Raw genomic sequence first — 21,731 nt, 5'->3', positions numbered from 1 at the left:
GGTTTATCTTGTTTGGGACTGTCTGTGCTTCCTGTACCTGAATATCTGTTTCCTTCTTTAGGTTAGGGAAGTTTTCAGCTGTAATTTCATCAAGTACATTTTCGGCCTTTTTCTCTCTCTCTTCTCCCTTCTGGGACCCCTATAATGTGGAAGTTGACGTGTTTTATATTATCCCATAGACCTTGTATGTTGCTTTCACCATTAATTTTCATTTATCTTTGTCTGCCATTCTGATTGGGTGATTTACATTTTTCCACCTTCCAGATCACTTATGAATTCTTTTGTGTCATTTAGTCTGTGAGTCATTACCTCTAGAGTGCTTTTTATCAGAAATTGAATGTTCTATTTTTGATTAGATCTTCTGTATAATTTCTAGTTCCTTGTTAAAATGTTTAGATCTATTCTCTTTCTTAATTTAGTGTTTTCATTACCAACGTTTTGAACTTGTGTGTTGTACTGATTATCTCTGTTTCATTATTTTTCAGGGGATTTCTCTTGCTCTTTCAATTATGAGTTGTTCCTCTGCCTTTTCATTTTACTTAACTTTTTCTGTCTCTATGAATTTAGGTGAAACAGTTATCTACTGTGGTCTTGAAGGGGTGTTTTTATGTGGGAGCATTCCTGTGTAGACCGCATGTGCCCAGTGTTTTTAGTGTAAGGGCTGGATTTGGTGTGGAGACCAGTCACATCTTTCCCCAGGGTGTGCCGGCCACTATCACCTTGATAGGGTATGTGGCTGGTGTTTGAGGAGCTAAAGCCTGCACAGGGTGTGAGGTGTGACTTCTTCTCTGCTCAGTGGCAATCCCCACCCTTTCAGTTCCTAAGTTGCAGGAGTGGATGCCCTGAGGGTTGGGATAGAGCTGGCTGTGTTCCCTTAAGTGTGTATTTTTTCCTTCTCCTCGTGCTGGATCCTTTGCCCCAAAGGAGGGGAATGCTGTATAGAAAGTGGGGCTCGTGGGCTAACAGAGGTCCAGTCCGCTACCTGCATATGTGTCTGTGGCTCCACTCACTCAGCCCAAGGTCACGTCTTTTCCCCTGTTGTCATTGTCCCAGATCTAGTGCAAGGTTATGGCATGGAGTGGGCAGGGCCGGAGAATTACCTTGATTGACACTGGAGATAGTGACATTATGGTTGCAGGAATTGAAGTGGCTGTGCTGCCATCAGAAGCCTGGGCTACTTCTGTGGCACTGTTTGAGGAAGCACCAACAATGGCTGCCGCCACCCTACCTGGACCACACCCCAGGCTCTTGGGCCGCCTCTGCATTCCTAGATCGAGTCTTTTCCCAGGACCTGGCTTTCCTAGATCCAGTGCCAAGATGTTGCATGGAGTGAGTGGGGCCAAGGTGTTCACTCAGCTTGGACTGGGGAGTGCTCAAGGTGCTAGCCTCTAGGGCAGACCTCTCCCTGCCCTGCCTGGTGGCAAGCCAGCACCCACTCACTCCTCACAAGTAGAGTCTAGACACCTCCAGCCTTTCTCTCTGTCCCAGCAGTTCTCCAAATAGCCAAAGGGGCTTGTCTCCTCTATGTAATACCTCAGGACTGGGATACCCAGTCTGTGGCTCAACCCACTTACTCCCCACAGTGAGTGTCCCCCCATGCAATTTCCCTTTTCTTCTTAGTCCCCTCCCAGGGGCACAGGTCCCAACTTGATGCTTTTCTTCCTGTCCTACCTGATTACATGGGAATCATTCTTGCATCCCTGGTTGTATAGGAGTTCCTCTGTCAGTTTCCAGTTTTCCATGAGAATTGTTCCATGTATAGATGTATTTTTAACGTATTTGTGGGGAAAGGTAAGTTCCATATCCTCCTACTCCACCATCTTGGTCCCCTCCTTGAGTTGTTTTTGTAGTTCTTTTTTGCTCTCTTCCTTTATGATTTGATGGCTATCTTTAGTGTTATGTTTGGGTTCGTTTCTATTTTGTGTGTATGTATCTATAATAGATTTTTGACTTGTGGTTACTATGAGGTTTATATACAGCAGTCTATCTATCTATCTATCTATCTGATTAAGTTTTTAATGTCTTAAATTCAAATGCATTTTAACAACCCTGCATTTTTACTCCCTTCTCTCCATGATTACTATTTTTGACATCATACTTTTCATCTTTTTGTTTTGTGTATCCCTTAACTACTTATGGCAGATAAAGTTGATTTTATTACTTTTGTCTTTTAACCTTTCTACTAGCTTTGTACATGAGCTGGTTTGGTGGTGCTGAACTCTTTTAGCTTTTCTTTTCTGTAAAACTTTTGATCTCTTTATCAAATCTGAGTGAAAGCCTTGCCAGGTAGAGTATTCTTGGTTGTTAAGTTTTTCCCTTTCACCAGTTTAAATATATCATGCCACTCCCTTCTGGGCTGTGGAGTTTCTGCAGAAAAGTCAGCTGATAGCCTTTTGGGAGTTCTCATGTGCATAACTTCTTTTCCATTGCTGCTGTTAATATTCTCTCTTTATCTTTAATTTTTGCTATTTAAGTTACAGTGTGTCTTGGTGTGGCCCTGTTTGGGACTCTTTGTTCTTTCTGAACCTTGATGTCTGTTTCCTTTCCCAGGTTAGGGAAGTTTTCTGCTATTATGTCTTCAAATATGTCCTCTGGCCTTTTCTCTCTCTGTTCTTCTGGGCCCTCTATAATGCAGATGTTAATACTCTTGATGTTGTCATGGAAGTCTCTTAAACTGTCCTCATTTCTTCTTATTCTTTTTTCTGTTCATCTTCAGTAATTTTCACTACTCTGTCTTCCAGCTCACTGATCCATTCCTCTGTATTGTCTAATCTACTGTTGATTTCTTCTAGTGTATTTTTAAAATTTCAGTTATTGTATTCTTCATCTCTGTTTGGGTCTTCTTTATATTTTCTAACTTTTTGTTAAAAACTTCTAACTTCCCCCCTGTTCATCCAATTTTCTCCCATGTTCTTTGAGCATTTTTCAATCATTACCCTGAACTCTTTTGGGTAGATTCTTATCTCCACTTCACTTTGTTGTTCCTACATTTAGAACATATTCCTCTGTTGCCTCATTTTGCCTAATTTGCTGTTTTTATTTCTATGTATTTAGAAGGTTGGTTATATTTCCTGACCTTTGAGATGTGGCCCTTTATAGGAGACATCCTATGTGTCCCAGCCACATATTTTCCTCTGGTCATCAGAACTATATGCTTTAGGGGTGCCCCCTATGTGGGCCATGTTTTTCCTTCTGTTGTGGTGGGCTGCCTACTTTGGGTGGTCTTACAGGTGTGGGTGGCCCCGGTCCAGTTGGTTGCCAGGCCCTGCCTTGTGTGGAGGCTGCTGCCCACTGATGGGTGGGGCTGGGTCACAAGGTGGCTGGCTGTGGAGCCTCAGGAGATCCTAGGGCTAGTGCTGACCTATGGGTGGGCAGAGCTGGGTTCTGGGATGAGTAGTTGTATTGCTGGGGTCTTGCATCTAGTATCGGCCTGCTGGTGGGCATGGCTGATTCCTGACACTACTGGCTCTGGGGTCCGGGGTATCCCAGAGCTGTTGTCAGCCTGAAGGTTGGTGGGGCTGGATAATTGGATGGCTGGCTGAGGGGGTCCAAGGCATCTCAGAACTGGTATTGGCCTGCAGGTGGGCAGGTTCAGGGCCTGGGGGTCCTGAGACTGGTGCCAGCCTCCTGGTACGTGGACTGTTTTTTGACAAGGCAGGCTGTGTGGCTGCAGTGGTCCTGTGCCTGTTGTTCACCCACTGGTGGGAAGGGTGGGAGCCCAAGGGATCCTGGGGTTTGTGCTCACCAACTGGTGGGTGAGGCTGGGTCCTCGTGTTTGTGCTGGCTCACTGGTGGGTAGAGCTGGTTCCTGAGATCTCTGATTGTAGGGCCCTGGTGGTTCCAGGGCTGCTGCTGGTGCACTGATGTGTGGGGCCGAGTCCTTTGCCTTCTCGTGGATAGGACCATGTCTTGGGTTGGCTGTGGGCTTTGGGGCTCTTAAGGAAGTTGACCTGTTGGTGGGTGGGGCTGTATCTGGCTAGTTGCTTGGCTTGAGGTTCCCAGTATTAGAGTCTTCAGGCTGTTGAGGCAGACTGGGTCTTGGCACTAATAAGCTAGAGGGGGAGAATTCCAGAATGTTGCTTGCCAGCACAAGTGTCCTCGTAGTAGAACGAGCTCCAAAAATTGGCTGCTGCCAGTGTCTGTGTTCCCAGGGTGGGCTCCACTTGCCTCATGCCTCTCTAGGAGGCTCTCTGGTGTCAGCAGGTGGGTCTGATGCAGGCTCCTTTCAAATTACTGTTTCTTTCCCTGGGTCCCAGAGCATGTGAGATTTTGTGTGCACTCTTTAAAAGTGGAATCTCGATTTCCCATAGCCGTTTGGCTCTCCTGAAAGTAAATCCCACTGGCCTTCAAAGGCAGGTGTTTTGGGGACTCATCTTCTGGTGCAGGGACCCTAGCCTGGGAGCCCAGTGTGGGACTTGGACTCCGTGCTCTTTGGGGAGAATCTCTGCAATTTCAATTATTCTTCTGTTTGTGGGTTGCCCACCCTGGGGGTATGGGTCTTGACTATACCACATATCTGCCCCTCCTACCCATCTCATTGTGGTTCCTTTTTTATTTCTTTAGTTGTAGAAGAACTTTTCTCTAGTCTTCTGGTCTTTCTCATCAACAGTTTCTGTGTAAATAGTTTAATTCTGGTATGCTGATAGGGGGAGGTGAGCACAAGGTCTTCCTACTGTGCCATCTTGGCCACACCCCCAACCTTTTCCACAAAATATTTATTTATTTATTAAAGATGAATTATTTTGTGTATTTTTTTATTCTTCCATACTTCCAATGTGATATTGAATAGGAGTGATGATTGTGTACATCTTTGATGTCCTGATCTTAAGGGAAAAACATTTAGTGTTTAACTATTAACTATAATGTTAATTATAGGTTTTTTGTTGACTTTCCCATGTATTCCTAGTTTGTTGAGAATTTTTACTATGAATCTGTGTTGAATTTTGTCAAATTATTTTTACGTGTCATTTGATATGATCATGTGGTTTTTCTTCTTTAGACTATTAATATGGTGTTTTACATTGATTAATTTCCAAACATTGAACCAGCCTTGTATTCCTGGGAAAAATCTCACTTGGTGTGGTGTATAGGCATACTTCGTTTTATTGCACTTCACTGCAGATAATTGCATTTTCTGTAAATTGAAGGTTTGTGGCAATGCTGCCTCAAGCAAGTATATTGGCACTATTTTTCCAACAGCATTTGCTCACTCTGTGTCTTGGTGTCACTTTTTGGTAATTCTCATGGTATTTCAAACTTTTTCATTATTATTATATTTGTTACAGTGATCTGTGATCAGTGATCTTTGTTACTAGTGCAGAAAGATTACAAATAATGTAATGATGGTTAGCATTTTTTTAGCAATGAAGTATTTTTTTTCCCTCTCCCACCCACCTACCCCTGGCAACCACCAGTCTATTCTCTATAACCATGACTCCGTTTTTGTTTCTTAGGTAGGTTCATTGGTGTCATATTTTAGATTCCATATATAAGTGATATCACATGGTATTTGTCTTTCTCTTTCTGACTTACTTCACTTTGTATGGTAATCTCTAGGTTCATCCATGTTGCTGCAAATGGCATTATTTTGTTTGGTTTTATGCCTGAGTAGTATTCCATTGTATATATATACCACATCTTCTTTATCCATCTATCTGTCGATGGACATTTAGGTTGTTTCCATGTCTTGGCTATTGTGAATAATGCTGCTATGAACATAGGGGTACATATATCTTTTTGAATTATAGTTTTGTCTGGATAGATGCCCAGGAGTGGGCTTGCTGGATCCTATGGTAATTCTATTTTTAGTTTTCTGAGAAAACCTCCATACTGTTCTCCACAGTGGCTGCACCAACTTATATTCCCACCAACAGTGTAGGAGGGCTCCCTTTTCTCCACACTGTCTCCAGCATTTGTTATCTGTAGACTTTTTAATGATGCCATTCTGACTGGCGTGAGGTGGTACCTCATTATAGCTTTGATTTGCATTTCTCTAATAATTAGCGATGTTGATCATCTTTTCATGTGTCTATTGGCCATCTGTATATCTTCTTTGGAGAAATGTCTCTTTAGGTCTTCTGCCCATTTTTCGATTGGGTTGTTTGTTTCTTTATTGTTGTTGTATGAGCTGTTTGTATATTTTGGAAATTAAGCCCTTGTTGGTCACATCGTTTGCAATTATTTTTTCCAATTCTGTAGGTTGTCTTTTTGTTTTGTTTATGGTTTCCTTTGCTGTGCAAAAGCTTGTAAGTTTGATTAGGTCCCACTTATTTATTTTTGTTTTCATTTCTATTGCCTTGGGAGACTGACCTAAGAAAAAATTGGTATGATTTATGTCAGAGAATGTTTTGCCTGTGATCTGTTATAGGAGTTTTGTGGTGTCATGTCTTATGTTTAAGTCTTTAAGCCATTTTGAGTTTATTTTTGAGTGTGGTGAGAGGGTGTATTCTTTTTTATTTTTTTAACATCTTTATTGGAGTATAATTTCTTTACAATGGTGTGTTAGTTTCTGCTTTATAACAAAGTGAATCAGTTATACATATACCTATGTTCCCATATCTCTTCCCTCTTGCGTCTCCCTCCCTCCCACCCTCCCTATCCCACCCCTCTAGGTGGTCACAAAGCACCGAGCTATCTCCCTGTGCTATGCGGCTGCTTCCCACTAGCTATCTATTTTACGTTTGGTAGTGTATATATGTCCATGCCACTCTCTCACTTTGTCACAGCTTGCCCTTCCCCCTCCCCATATCCTCAAGTCCATTCTCTAGTAGGTCTGTGTCTTTATTTCTGTCTTACCCCTACGTTCTTCATGATATATTTTTTTCATAAATTCCATATATATGTGTTAGCATACTAACTTCACTGATTTACATGCAGCTGTCCAACATTCCCAACACCACTTGCTGAAGAGACTTTTCCCATTGTATATTTTTGCCTCCTTAGTCAAAGGTTAATTGACCGTAGGTGTCTGGGTTTATTTAGCAATGAAGTATTTTTAAAAAACTTTATTTATTTATTTCTTTTTGGCTGCATTGCGTCTTCATTGCTGTGCACGGGCTTTCTCTAGTTGCAGCGAGTGGGGCTACTCTTTGTTGTGGTGCACGGGCTTCTCATTGAGGTGACTTCTCTTGTGGCAGAGCATGGGCTCTAGGTGTGTGGATTTCTGTAGTTGTGGCAAGTGGGCTCAGTAGTTGTGGCTCATGAGCTCTAGAGCACAGGCTCAGTAGTTGTGGCATACGGGCTTAGTTGCTCCGTGGCATGTGGGATGTTCCCGGACCAGGGCTTGAACCCATGTCGCCTGCTTTGGCAGGTGGATTCTTAACCACTGCTCCATCAGGGAAGTTCCGAAGTATTTTTAAATTAAAGTATGTACATTGTTGTTTTTAGACATAATGCTATTGAACACTTAATAAACCAAGAATAGTGTAAACATAACTTTTATGTGCACAGAAAGTTCCTGTGCCTTGCTTTATTGTGATATTTGCTTTATTGCAGTATTCTGTAATGAACCCACAATATCTCTGAGATATGCCTGTATTATTCTTTTTCTGTATTGTTGAATTTTTTTGTTAATATTTAGTTGAGGATTTTTGTTTTCGTGTTCATGAGAGTTATTGGCCTATAGTTTTCTTGGACTGTCTTTCACTGGTTTTGGAACCAGGCTAATGCTGGCCTCATAAAATGAGTTGGGAATCATTTCTTTCATTTCCATTTTCTGGAAGAGATTATATAGAATTAGTATTATTTCTTTTTTAAATGTTTGGTAGAATTCTCCAGAGAAATCATGTGGACCTAGAGATTGCTTTTTGGCAAGATTTTTAACTATGAATTTTATTTATTTTTTCTATAGAATTATTCAAGTTACTTGCTTTATCTTGGGTGATTTTGGTAGTTTGTGGTTTTTAAGGAATTAACCCATTTCATTAACTTTGTCGACTGTCTGTGCATGGAGTTGTTTGTAGCACTCCCTGCAATTATTTTTTTAATGTCTTTGGAGTCTGTAGTGTTACTCTTATTTTCATTGCTGATATTGGTGATTTATGTCTTCTTTTTTCTTTGTCAGTCATTTTATTTTTAACATCTTTATTGGAGTATGATTGCTTTACAATGGTGTGTTAGTTTCTGCTTTATAACAAAGTGAATCAGTTATACATATACATATGTTCCCATATCTCTTCCCTCTTGCATCTCTCTCCCTCTCACCCTTCCTATCCCACCCCTCTAGGTGGTCACAAACCACCGAGCTGATCTCCCTGTGCCATGCAGCTGCTTCCCACTAGCTATCTATTTTATGTTTGGTAGTGTATATATGTCCATGCCACTCTCTCACTTTGTCACAGCTTACCCTTCCCCCTCCCCATATCCTTAAGTCCATTCTTTAGTAGGTCTGTGTCGTTATTCCCATCTTACCCCAGGTTCTTCATGACCTATTTTTTTTTCTTACATTCCATATATATGTGTTAGCATACGGTATTTGTTTTTCTCTTTCTGACTTACTTCACTCTATGACAGACTCTAGGTCCATCCACCTCACTACAAATAACTCAATTTCATTTCTTTTTATGGCTGAGTAATATTCCATTGTATATATGTGCCACATCTTCTTTATCCATTCATCCAATGATGGACACTTAGGTTGCTTCTATCTCCTGGTTATTGTAAATGGAGCTGCAATGAACATTTTGGTACATGACTCTTTTTGAATTATGGTTTTCTCAGGGTATATGCCCAGTAGTGGGATTGCTGGGTCGTATGGTAATTCTATTTTTAGTTTTTTAAGGAACCTCCATACTGTTCTCCATAGTGGCTGTATCAACTTGCATTCCCACCAACAGTGCAAGAGTGTTCCCTTTTCTCCACACGCTCTCCAGCATTTATTATTTCTAGATTTTTTGATGATGGCCATTCTGACCAGTGTGAGATGATATCTCATTGTAGTTTTGATTTGCATTTCTCTAATGATTAATGATGTTGAGCATTCTTTCATGTGTTTGTTGGCAATCTATATAACTTCTTTGGAGAAATGTCTGTTTAGGTCTTCTGCCCATTTTTGGATTGGGTTTATTGGTTTTTTGTTATTTAGCTGCATGAGCTGCTTGTAAATTTTGGAGATTAATCCTTTGTCGGTTGCTTTATTTGCAAATATTTTCTTCCATTCTGAGGGTTGTCTTGTGGTCTTGTTTTCTTTGTCAGTCTTGATAGAGTTTTATTACTTTATCAATCTTTTCAAATAACCAGCTTTCTATTTCATTGATTTTCTCTGTTGGTTTTTGATTTTCAATCTCACTGATTTCTTCTCTTTATTCCTTCCTTCTGTTTGCTTTGTGTGTATTTGCTCTTTTTCTATGTTTTTAAGGTGGAAACTTAGATTGCTCTTTTGAGACTTTTCTAATGTAAACATTTAATATTATAAATTTCCTCTAATCACCTCTTTAGCTTTAGCCCACAAATTTTGATATGTTGTATTTTCATTTTCATTTATTTTCTGATTTCTCTTGAGATTTATTCTTTGACCCTGGGGTTATTTATAAGTCTGTTATTTATTTTCTGTGTATTTGGAGATTTTGCTGTTACATTTCTGTTATTCATTTCTAGCTTAATTCCATTATGGTCAAATAATATACTTTATTACTTAAATTTGTTATGGTTTGTTTTAGAAATCATGATCTCGTATATCTGAGTGAATGCTCCATGTGCACTTGAAAAGAATATTTCCTCTGCTATTGTTAGGTGGAACGTTCTATAAATGTCAATTAGGTACAGTTGGTTGATGGTATTGTGAAAACTCTTTTGGTTTTGATTGATTTTTGTCCAGTTCTATTGTGTACTGAAAGATGGGTATTAAAATCCCTTACTTTGATTTTGTAATTGTCTGTTTCTCTCTAATTCTGTCAATGTTTGCCTTGTGTATTTTGAATTTCAGTTAAAGGTTTTACATTTATATATAACTATTATCTCTTCCAGCTGAATTGACTCTTTGGTCATGATTGAATGCCTGTCTTTATCTCTGATAATACTGTCTCATTTTGAAGTCTGTTTTAACTGATATTATTATGGCCATTAGTTTTCTTATGTTTATTGTTTACATGGCATATCTTTGAGTCTTTATATTTGTAGATATTTGTACATATCTATATATGTATAGATATATACCTGATTATAATTGGGTCTTCCTATGTACTATTTCTATAGTTATCTTTTTTAAATCACAAATATGATCATGTTATATTGCTATATCAAAACTTTCAATAGCTCTACATTGCTTATAGGTAAAATTCAAAATCTATAACTGCAATTAGTGGATTTTATAGTTTTTAATCTCAGACCTCTTATTGGCAAGGCTTTAATAAAATTATTATAATCTCATGCTTAAGTAAACAAAATAAAAATTGAATTCATAATCTTATGCTCTGTTGGATAACAGGAAGAAGTAATAGAAATTAAGCACTCATAACTAAAGAGTTAATGGTTAGATTATAGTTTGTTTTACTCAGTAGCTAGAGCTATGCTAACCAGTATGGTAGCCACTGGCCAAATGTGTTATATTTAAATTAATTAAAATAAATCAAATTAACAAGTCAGTTTCTAAGCTCCAGTGGCCCACATTTGAAGGACTAATAGCTACCATATTGGACAGGATGGAAAATGTTCCTATTGTTGCAGAAAGTTTTGTTGTATAGGACTTGTCTAGAGCAGGGGTTGACAAAATTTTTATGTGAAAGGCCAATAGTAAGTTTTTAGGCTTTGCGGGCCATATGGTCTCTGCTGCAGCTATTCAACTTTGCTGTTACAGGGCAAGACAGGCATAGATAATATATAAACAACTAGGTTGGCTATATTATGGTAAAGAATTATTAAAAACAGGCAGTGGCTGGGTTTGATCTGTGAGCTGTAGTTTGCTGACCCATGGTTGTCTAGAACATTGAATTAAATTCTTGACACCTCATTTAGAATGGTATGTTGACAAAGTGAGCCCATCCTGAAGGAATGAGGCAATATAAAACCATTCCATAGGAATATATAATAAAAATAATTAGAAATTTTAGGGTAGCTAAGAGAAAAGTTCAGGAGTGATGATAGCTCTTCAAATATTTCTCAGCTATCATGTGAAAAGAGGAATTAGACTTTGTGATTAAGGAACACAGAACAATGACCATTGCATGAAAGTTACAGGAAGAGCATTTTAGTAAAATGTAAGTACAAACTGGGTTGATAGAATAGTGAGTTAAGTAATAAGTGCTAATAAATTAAAGTGATTTATGCATAAGGTGAGGTTTGAATTCAGTGACCTGTATGACTTATTTTTTTTTAATAAAAAATTCCAGGGCTCTGCCCATTAAATCCTCTGTTATCATATTTAGTTTGGGAATTTACTTAATGACTTGTTTTCTCTTTTTTAAAAATTTGAGCCAAAGAGAAATTCATAATTCTCTTCACAACTCTGTTTGAGCAGCTTGATTATCTTGAATGTGTGTGTGCTTTGATTGTCATGATTTGTTAATGTCCTTAAATAGGCAGAAAACCAAAAGCTTTTAGATGAGAAGAAACAATTTGAGAAGATTGCTGAAGAATTAAAAGGAGCAGAACAAGAACTAACAGGGCTTCTCAAAACCAGAGAGGTTTGTTTAAAAAGGATACATTTTTTTTTCAAGTGTTTTGTTAGTAGGATACAGATTTACATTGTAGATTATGGTGTGGCTGTTAGATTTGTGCAAGATTGCTTCACAAAATTCCTCTGGAAGATGCGTTCCTGCTACATTTAGTATGCTAACAATTGATTTAAAGCACATTTAGAGAACCTGCATATTATAATGAGGAAGAGAAAGGTCAACATTTTAGATACCAATAGTATACATAATGCCATGGCTTATAACAATTACATTTCTTGATGTCTTGAGTATTTCTTAATTGATACATTTAAATTTTAGCCTTTATTAAGTTCTTAGCTTACAGTAGTTTTTATAGTGCTCATGTTATAATTTTAGAATGTCTTTTATTTTTAAAAAGTATGTTTTCAGTCTATTACAGTATTACATTGTAATTGTCTTTCTAATATAGTAAGAACAGCTTAGTTTTTCAAGTACTGCCTGATTTCATTAATGCATTTCTTCTTAAAAATGTGACATTTTAATTGAAATTAATTACTTGGTAGTATAAAATTGACAATAGTATTTTATAATATGTAAATATAATTTTACTGGTTGAGCTTCAGAATATCAAGATGGAATTTACTTATAGTATTGCATTTGTCATTGCTCATTGTTTTAAAATTATAATGACTATGGCATTGAATCAATTTAAATTTTAAAAATTTGACATATTTTTGCCAAAGATATAACTTGCTTACATGGAGTGACCATACTTTTTAAGTGAGAAAACTGTAAAAACATTTGCTGTGATAATACATGTTTATTTTCCAGAAAAAAGTACATGATTTGGAAATACAGTTAACTGCCATTGCAACAAGTGAACAGCATTATTCAAAACAGGTTAAAGAGCTGAAAACTGAGCTTGAAAATGAGAAGTATGTTTTCTATCTATAAAGTAGCTTATGTATTCAATTCCTAAGCTTTCTGTAATACTGTAAAGTATTAACTACTTTCCGAAGTAGGTAATACTAAATTAGTAAATTATGTGTAATACTTTTTTGAATAGGCTTAAAGTTGTGTTTTATTTCTGATTAAAGATCAAAATAATGTGTCAATTTCATTGTTAAAGGAGGTACGTATTATTGACATAAGAAGAGTATATATCACAAACTTGAGAACTGCATTAGAAGAGCGATATGTTCTTTTCTTGGAGATTATTTAGCTCCTCATAAAAATAATCATTTGTAGTTGTAACTAGTTATTTTGATTGTTTTACTAAATTACTACATAGGTTTGTATTGATGAACTGACAAAATATAAATTCATTTCTCACATTGTCCAAACATAATATTTAGTTGTTTCACCTACTTAGTAAATTTAATTTCTAGAGAAAGTGGGAGGAAATGATTGTTGTGTTGTTACTCAGGGAGAACTAAACTGAAGCAGGCAATCTAGTGGTGAGCATGATTTTTGCTTTCTGGTTGCTTCTCAACTCTAGATAAAAATGAGAAATAAGTAATTTACTCAGCATCTTGTCACTTCTCTTTCAACTCCCATTCTCAGCTTTCTGGTACCTTTTCAACAGTACTTTTGTAGGGGCTCTGGGTAATATTCATCTATTAACCAAAATTCCTTTTAATGAATGAACTGATTAATATAAATTTGTGTTATCCTTGGTATATTTGCTTTTTCAACTTTTCATTTTTTAATTAAAACTCTTTGATGAGTTTCCAGTATCAGTAAGTAGTAGATAAAAGGTGCTTCTGAAATCATTCCATAGAGCCAGCCACACACTCCCCTTCCCTCATTTAAAATTGATCCTGGCTGCAACCAGTAACAGCAGTAATCTCTCTTCCAATGTAGAATATTTGAAACCTTGTAAGAGCAGTTTAAGTGTTGTGCATGTGCACAAAGTTTTATTTATTTTAATGAAAATATTTTAATTAAAAATAGTTAATGTCTCATGTGCTATTAAATCATCAGAAATTTGAAACAGTTTCTAAGAGACAGTCTACTAGAAAGAAAATATTATTTGAAAAGATAAATACTTTTCAAAATTTGTGAAAGATAAACGGGGAAGTGGTATGGAGAATATGCAAGGAAATATGTAACATCTTGAAAAACTTACTATAGAAAATTTTCAAATATATACAACGTTAAGAGGGAATATTGTAATGAACCAGCATATACCTATCACCAAGCTTCAAAAATTTTTAACTAATGGCCAATCTTATTTCATTTGTAGCCCCAGCCCTTCCTTTCTTTCCCCTAAGATTATTTTGGATAAAATTCCACATCATATAATTTTATATGTAAATATTTTGGTATGACATGTTTTTTAAAAAACAGGCTTAAGAATACTGAACTAACTGCAAGCTGCAAAAGGCTTTCACTGGAAAACAAAGACCTAGCACAAGAAACAAGGGATATGGCCCTAGAATTAAAGAAACAGCAAGAAGATATTAATGTGAGTTGAAAAAGAAAGTCCCAGTGACTTAGTTTTCTTACTGTAAAGTTAAGGGGTTAGAATAGATTACCTCTAAAGTTTCTTCCAGCTTTAAAAGTCTGATTATTTTAGATTATCTGATTATCTTTTTCTTCGAAATACTTTGTTTTAGAAGAAAAATATGCATACTGAGGTAGTAATAATATGCATACAATGATGAATAAAATATTCCTCTTTAGTTTATGACTCAATAAAAAAATAAATGCTCAAATAGCTTAAAATAGTATATCATATGTATTGTTTGGGGGACAAAGTGTTATCATAGTTCACAGGATCACTTCTGCCTTGGGGAAAGAGAAAGAGAAGGCTTCAGAGAGAATACAGCATTGATTTTTACCTTAAAAACATGAATAATTATCAGTTCAGTCGGTAGCAATGAGTGGAAAAGCATTCCTTGAAGCCATAACAATACGAACAAAGGACACAAGTCTCAAAGTATCACTGGGAAACAGCAAGTAAGACTAGTTTTTTAGCTACTAATATAGAGATTATTAGGGGAATAGAGTAAGGCTGGAAAACTAGTGTGGAACTGTATAAGTTAAATAACCCATTCTCTTGCTTTATATATAACTAAATGAATTTTAAGACAGATAAAGGTCTTGAGTATTAATTTCAATTTTAGTTTTGTTGAAACAAAATAATTAATATAAACCGCACTGATTATTTCTTTAGAACAGCAAAAAGGAAGAAGAAAGGATGTTGAAACAAATAGAAAATCTGGAAGAGACAGAAACACAATTGAGGCAAGACTAATGCATTGGCCTTTTTTGACTGGCCCAAAATAGTATTTCTTTTCTATTAACTTGTTGTAGTTAATTTACATTAATCTTATGTTGAATATAGTATAAAATAAAAAATTAGACTTAAATCATTGCTTTGCAATCCTGCTTAAAAATAAAATTGTAATAATGTCTATTTTATACTTAGCTTGAAATAGTGATATTAGATGTAGAAATTAATTTTAAATTATCATAAACTTTCTAATATTTAATATTTATTTAAGAAAGTATACTAGTCATATGCCAGAAAATTTAGAAGAGGTATTTAAAAAATTTAATATTACTTTAAGCATTATCTATGTTTCTAGTTGTTTTCACAATCATCTATTTTAATGCTTGTATGCCAGTCAGTCAAGTGGATATAACAATATTTTAATTTGGATATTTACATTTTCCAGTTTTTCACTATCATAAAGAATACTGTAGTAAACATTTTGGGACATAGAGATTTTTTTCTTATAGGATAAATTTCCAGTGTGAATTTATTGAGTCATAGGAATAATTATTTCAATTACTTTTTATAGACCAATGGTTTCTAATAGGTTTTATCAGTTGTAAACCATGCAATACAACCAATATTTTATGAAAATGCTGGTTCCAAATGTTTTAATTACTTTTGGGTATTATCATTAATTTATTTGATAATATAACAGGTAGAAACAACTCATAGTTCTTATGATTTATAATTTTATAAATTTTATATTATTTATAATTTTCATGTTTTGGGTAAGCTTTGGAATTTTTCGTGTGTGTTTGCTAGAGTTTCTTCTCTGTAAATTGCTTATGCCTGTTGCCCACTAATATTTTGATATCTTGATTATTTTCTTACTCATTTAAGCTTTAAAAAACATATTAATCCTTTATGTTATTTTATTTAAAGCACATATTTCCCCTAACCTGTTGTTTTCCTTTCACTTTGGGTAATTTTTTTGTTATACAGAAGTTTTTTTAAAGAATTTTGTATTAAATCGAATTCTTTCCTTTTGAAATTTTTTCCCATTGCTTTTTTACTTACAAATCTTTTTCCTGCCTGCAATCAAATATTAATATTTTCTTTAGTTACTTTAAAAATTGATATATTTAAAAATCAATATATTGATATTTGGTTTATCTTTCTCTTTTTCAAATACTGAAAAACATTTCAAGGTATCAATTTACTTTCTAACACTACTGTAGATCTGTGACCTGCTTTTTGATATGCAGTGTTTTCATGTTTATTATTTTCTAAATAATCTGTTTTTGTATTTTAAGTTTCCTTTTAATCCATTAGTAATTTAGATGCTTTCCAAATATTAGGGGGCTCTTGTTTGTACTCACATTCTGATGTATTAAGTTTTGACTTGTTTGATTAAAGAATGTGGTCATTAAAACTTAGCAATTGTAAATTATTTGATATTTCCTTAGACCTAATATATCTCCCTCATAGGACTGTCTGGGGATTACATGAGGAAATGTGAATAAAGTGCTGAGCACAGTGCCTGGCACTTAACTGTTACTATTTTCCATATTTGGAAAGTCATCTTTTACTATGCTTCTAAAGATTACTTTTGTCCTTTATGCTTACTTTTCTTCTTCAGAAGTAACTGTTATTTATAGACTAAATCTGTAATTAAGCCACTGTACATTTTGGGGATAAAAAGTGAAGATATTTTTTAGGGAAAGGCTGCTTTTAATTTAAGAGAATTTAAGTTGTTTGGATAATATCTTTTTGTACATCTGCCTACTCTATGGACTTACAGAACTGTAAATAAAAATATATTTAGGAAAAGTAAGAATATGCCAATTAAAAATTTTAAACTCAGTTGAAGAGTAAACATCCTAGATTCAGTTCTTACAAGGCCAAGTTATTCCACGTGATTGAATACTATTCCATGCATTTACATTAGACCCAGTAACATATCAGTTGTAGTAACAAGAGAGTCTACAATTAGAAATAGCTTTAGGGCTTCCCTGGTGGCGCAGTGGTTGAGAGTCCACCTGCCGATGCAGGGGACACAGGTTCGTGCCCCGGTCTGGGAAGATCCCACATGCCGCGGAGCGGCTGGGCCCGTGAGCCATGGCCGCTGAGCCTGTGCGTCCGGAGCCTGTGTTCTGCAACAGGAGAGGCCACAATAGTGAGAGGCCCACGTACCACAAAAAAAAAAAAAAAAAAAAAAGAAAGAAAGAAAGAAAGAAAGAGCTTTAAGTATCCTTCTGAGACAAAACACCCTTGTTTTCATATGCAACAGACAGATTTTAAATTGAAAAAAGTTTGAAAGGATAATACATGCATGTGGTGTAAAAATCAAAAGGACAAAAGGACATGGGGAAAGAAACCTGTTTTGCTTGCCTTTTGTCTTCCTGATATCCAGTTTCCCTCTCCAGAGGTATCATGGTTTCTTGTGTATGTTTCCAGAGATACTCTGTACATATATAAGGATACAGGTATACGCAAATATCTCAGTCATGTAGTTCTTCTTTAAAATCACTGGTATATATGTCCCTAATTTATCTGTACAACATTACGACTATGTCTTAGAATGATGACTAATTTATGACTAAGAAAACAGTAAAGTGAAATCTTGACTTAAATAAGAAATAAGTTTTCCTATCTAGGAGTTTCTTTTTTTATGGAAAAATGGCTATAAAGATCTAAGTAATTTCAAAATAAATGTATAAATTAATTTAAATGTAGGAGTAGAATTGTGCTTATTGACATTAACGCATGAAAAATTATCAAACAAAATGAAAATATAAACCAACAAAAAATTAAATAGTCGACCGTTTTAGGAATTCCAGAAAGGGAATAAAATGAAAATATAGATTTTATTACAGTATCACTCTTCTATTTCTTTAAGGAATGAACTGGAATCTGTGAAAGAAGAACTAAAACAGAAAGGAGATGAAGTTAAATATAAATTGGACAAGAGTGAAGAAAAGGTATGTTGTATTTAATAAAAGATTCTATCACAAAATTTTAAATCATAAAAGCAATACCACGTGTCAAGAAAAAGTATACTATTGTATAAATAATTAGTGGGCCAAGGACTGTTGTAGGCTATTGACCTTAAAAATAGGGGCCACGTTGGGTTATTTTGCTTATGTGGTTTATATCTAGAAGAAATAGTGGCATGATTCTAAATTTCTTTAAATAGTGAGCATTTATAAATGTTGATTTATATTTTAGGCTAAATAAAAGGCTCATACTTTAGTAATATGAAATATACTGATAAATTGATTAATAAATTTGTGTTGTGCATTGGTGGAAATGATTTCAAAGAGTTGAGATAGGAAGAAGGCTTTTAGGGAAGATTATTCACAAAAGTGGAATAGTATAAAGTATGTGACATGATTATAGTATATAACATACATAGAGGGAGAAAAGGGTGCCAAAATAGATTGTGCTGATCAACCTAGATTGTGAAAGCCTTGACTGTGTTTTTTCATTCATTCCACAAATATTACTGACTACCTACGATGTGCCAGGCACTGTTCTGGGTGCTAAGTTTGTTTTTAATTTGTTTTGGTGGACAATAGTATCCAATTAAGTTTTTTCATTAGGCAAGTAACATTTTTAATTTTTGAAAATGGAATAGGGAGAGGTGAAAGGCACTGGAATAAATTGGAAGGCTATAAAAAATAGTCTTGAAAGCTCTGAAAAAAATCTTAGAGAGGACTCTGGCCTAGTTTAGCTCACTTATACCTGAGCCATTCATTGCAGTTAGGGGATAGAGTAATCTGTCCAAGCCTGAGCTGCATTGCCATCCTTGGAGACATATCAGTCCCCATCAAGCTTTATGAACTAAGCAGGATTACTGTGAAATTTACACTGAAAGAGTCTTTCCAGGAAAGGATGCTGGCCAGACCAAAACATAGGTCTTCTATGTAATTGCTGTTGGAGCCCATGGAAAGGGCATCTATCTAAACTTGAGTCAGGACAAGCTTCCTGGAAGAAGCAACATTCATTTTGAAACCTCTGATTAATAGGAATTAGTGGAAGGCAGAGGTGTGGGCACAAGTATATCAGGGAAAAGAAGAGTATTCCAAGTTAAACACACACACACACACACACACACACACACACACACACATACACATACACACATTGTATATGAAGTATGAGAGAGCCCATCATATTTAAGCAACTAGACAAAGTTTATCTTGGCTGAAAGGTAGAGTTTAAGATAGTGGTGAGAGTGGAGAGAGGAGGGAAAGCTGAGAGGCGAGGACATGCGAGTGGAGAGATGAAGATGGGGAAAAATGAGGGTGGGGGAAAATGAGGGTAGATCATTTAAGGCCACATAGCTATATTTAGGAGTTTGAGGTTATTGAAGAGTTTTCACCTGAGAAGTGTCATAATTTTATTTATACGTTGGAGAGCTCTAAGACTATTGGAATAGTCTAAGGATGAGATGAACTATATTTTTAAGGGCTTGCAATGAACCAGGAACATTCTAGATTATGTATGTTATCTTAAACTGGAAGTCATTTTTGTTCTCATTTTATGAATTAGGAAGTCAGGCCTTCAAAGGGTAAAAACTTGACAAGCTACATGACTAAGAAGTGGTAGAGCTGCCTCTCTAACATTCTTTAGACTATATCGTATATTTTTCTCAAAAAGCTATTTTTTCTTTGAGTTTCATATTTATTTGTTAAATTCAACCCGAAAAAAATGAATTTAATCTCCTAAAGACTTGGTATGTAATTCACTACTTTAAAATTTGTATCAGAGGGCTGCTTCAAAACACTAATTTTGTTGGTGTAGGGAAAAACATGAATTTCATGTTTAATGTAAAATAAAAATCTTCCACTAAGAACGTAAATTTATTTTACCAAAGTAGAAAATATTAATGATGAGTTAAGGAAAAAAAAAACAACAACGAAATGCAAGACAAGTTGATAGCATGTTTCAGCTTTCCATGGTTGGATTTCAATTTACCTGTTGAAACAGTTTTCTGGAAAGAATTTAAAATACAAATATTTCTTGGATATTTTGGCTGACATTGAAATTCATTACACTCTTCTCTTATCCCAATTCACTACGTTAGTTCAGACATTTATTATTTCATACGTAGTTTATCTGAGCCTTTGTTTCCTCATCTCTAAAGTGGGGATAATAATACCTACTTTTCTATATCATTGGATTGTTACAAAGTTCAGTTTAACAAAAGTTTGTGAAGAACATATTTAACAAATTATAAACATTTATATATAGTTTAAAAAAATTCAGTATAAACTGGGAAAGCTAATAAAATATTGTAAAGTGATATTAATGCTAAGATAAGAATAATGAACATTGACATATAGACACAAAAAGAATTTCTTTTTTAAAAAAGGTTACTGAACTAAACTGGGAGAGCTGATAAATGTTTTTGTAGAAATATAAGACTAAGCTTTATAATTCCATGTCTAAAAGATACTCAGAAAATAGAAATTCTGTTAACATTTTTTAAAAATCTGATGTCAAATAATGTTTTTTAGGCTCGAAGCATTGAATGTGAAGTCGTAAAAAAAGATAAACAAATGAAGATATTAGAAAACAAGGTATTATCAAATGTGAAAAATATTTAGGAATAGAGACTTTGTAACAAAATATGTATGGCTAGATTCTTTAGGGCCAACCTTTACATTGTCCTGTACAAAGAAATCTCAATTCCACTTTGAAGGCTTTCAGGAATAGTATAGGATTTTTTTTTAACATCTTTATTGGAGTATAATTGCTTTACAATGGTGTGTTAGTTTCTGCTTTATAACAAAGTGAATCAGCTATACATATACATATATCCCCATATCTCCTCCCTCTTGTGTCTCCCTCCCACCCTCCCTATCCCACCTCTCTAGGTGGTCACAAAGCACTGAGCTGATTGCCCTGTGCTATGCGGCTGCTTCCTACTAGCTATCTATTTTACATTTGGTAGTATATATAAGTCCATGCCACTCTCTCACTTTGTCCCAGCTTACCCTTTCCCCTCCCCGAGAAATAGTATAGGATTTTTACTACAGGTTTCTTTGAAGAGGCTCTGGGATAAGGAGTTTTTGCATAATGCTTCAAAGACCAAAGAAAGCTTCATTAAACTGATCTTCAGCTATCTCTTCTCTTTCCCCAAATTTCATTCTCTTAGCAGCTGCATTTGTTGTGGATATCTTTAGAGTGGCAAGATGCTTTTAAAAATCATTCTTAGATATCTCTCCAATTCTTATAATCAAGGGAGCTGCAGAAAAATTTCTGCTTTCTTTATGTGAAATGTTTTTACTGCCTGGCTGGCAATACCAATTCACTTTTCCCTTCTCTGCCCTTCACCACACACTTGTCTTAAACTTGACTTTCTGTATAGTGAGTCAGTGAGTAGTCTTTCGGAAAGCATAGTTCACTTTCTGAAGTTCCGACCTCTAATAATTAACACTATTTTCTTCTACCTAGAATTCTGGTGAATAAAATTCTTTGATTTTTTGTACATGAATTATTTGACTTAAAAATAACTGTAATACTTTAAAATCTTTTCAAGAATTTCTGGGTATTCCACCAAATATATTAATTAGTCCTAAATTTGGATATTATTTAAATTTAAAAGGATTGAAAACTTAAGTTACTTTAATTTTCATTAGTTTATTCAGAAATAAGGGACAGTGAGATGGTCCAGTCAAAATGGCAAAGTTGATAGATCTGATGTCATTATCCTTTTAGTAAAATATACATATTTTTTTAACTGTCATAATTACAGTTATAAAGATGGTTTTTATAATATGTAGTAGTGTCAGTTATAAAGATAGTTTTTAGGAAAAACTGAGTAGCAGAAAAATATGATCATCAATATTAACTCTCAAGGGAATAAGTTTTGATGGTCTGAAGAACAGAGAAATGCATAAAACATGTGCTTT

The 21,731-nt window shown here is 35.3% G+C and overlaps 1 protein-coding gene across 2 annotated transcripts in view; it reads left to right on the top strand.

Moving 5' to 3' along the window:
* Nucleotides 1-21,731, top strand: part of SYCP1 (synaptonemal complex protein 1) — a gene marked incomplete at both ends in the record, with an annotated part of 158,173 nt that overhangs the window by 69,675 nt on the left and 66,767 nt on the right. For both annotated transcript variants that reach the window (XM_082662438.1, XM_082662437.1), the window contains 5 exons: nucleotides 11,514-11,618; nucleotides 12,420-12,523; nucleotides 13,938-14,055; nucleotides 14,767-14,837; nucleotides 17,711-17,792. In XM_082662438.1, the coding sequence (XP_082518564.1) occupies nucleotides 11,514-11,618; nucleotides 12,420-12,523; nucleotides 13,938-14,055; nucleotides 14,767-14,837; nucleotides 17,711-17,792 (480 nt within the window). The remainder of the gene's footprint in view (nucleotides 1-11,513; nucleotides 11,619-12,419; nucleotides 12,524-13,937; nucleotides 14,056-14,766; nucleotides 14,838-17,710; nucleotides 17,793-21,731) is intronic.

The sequence above is a fragment of the Grampus griseus genome (assembly GCF_964374135.1).
Source record: "Grampus griseus genome assembly, chromosome: 1".
NCBI lineage: Eukaryota > Metazoa > Chordata > Mammalia > Artiodactyla > Delphinidae > Grampus > Grampus griseus.
The sequence above is the reverse complement of the archived record's forward strand: the minus strand, read 5'-3'. Positions and strand labels throughout refer to the sequence as shown.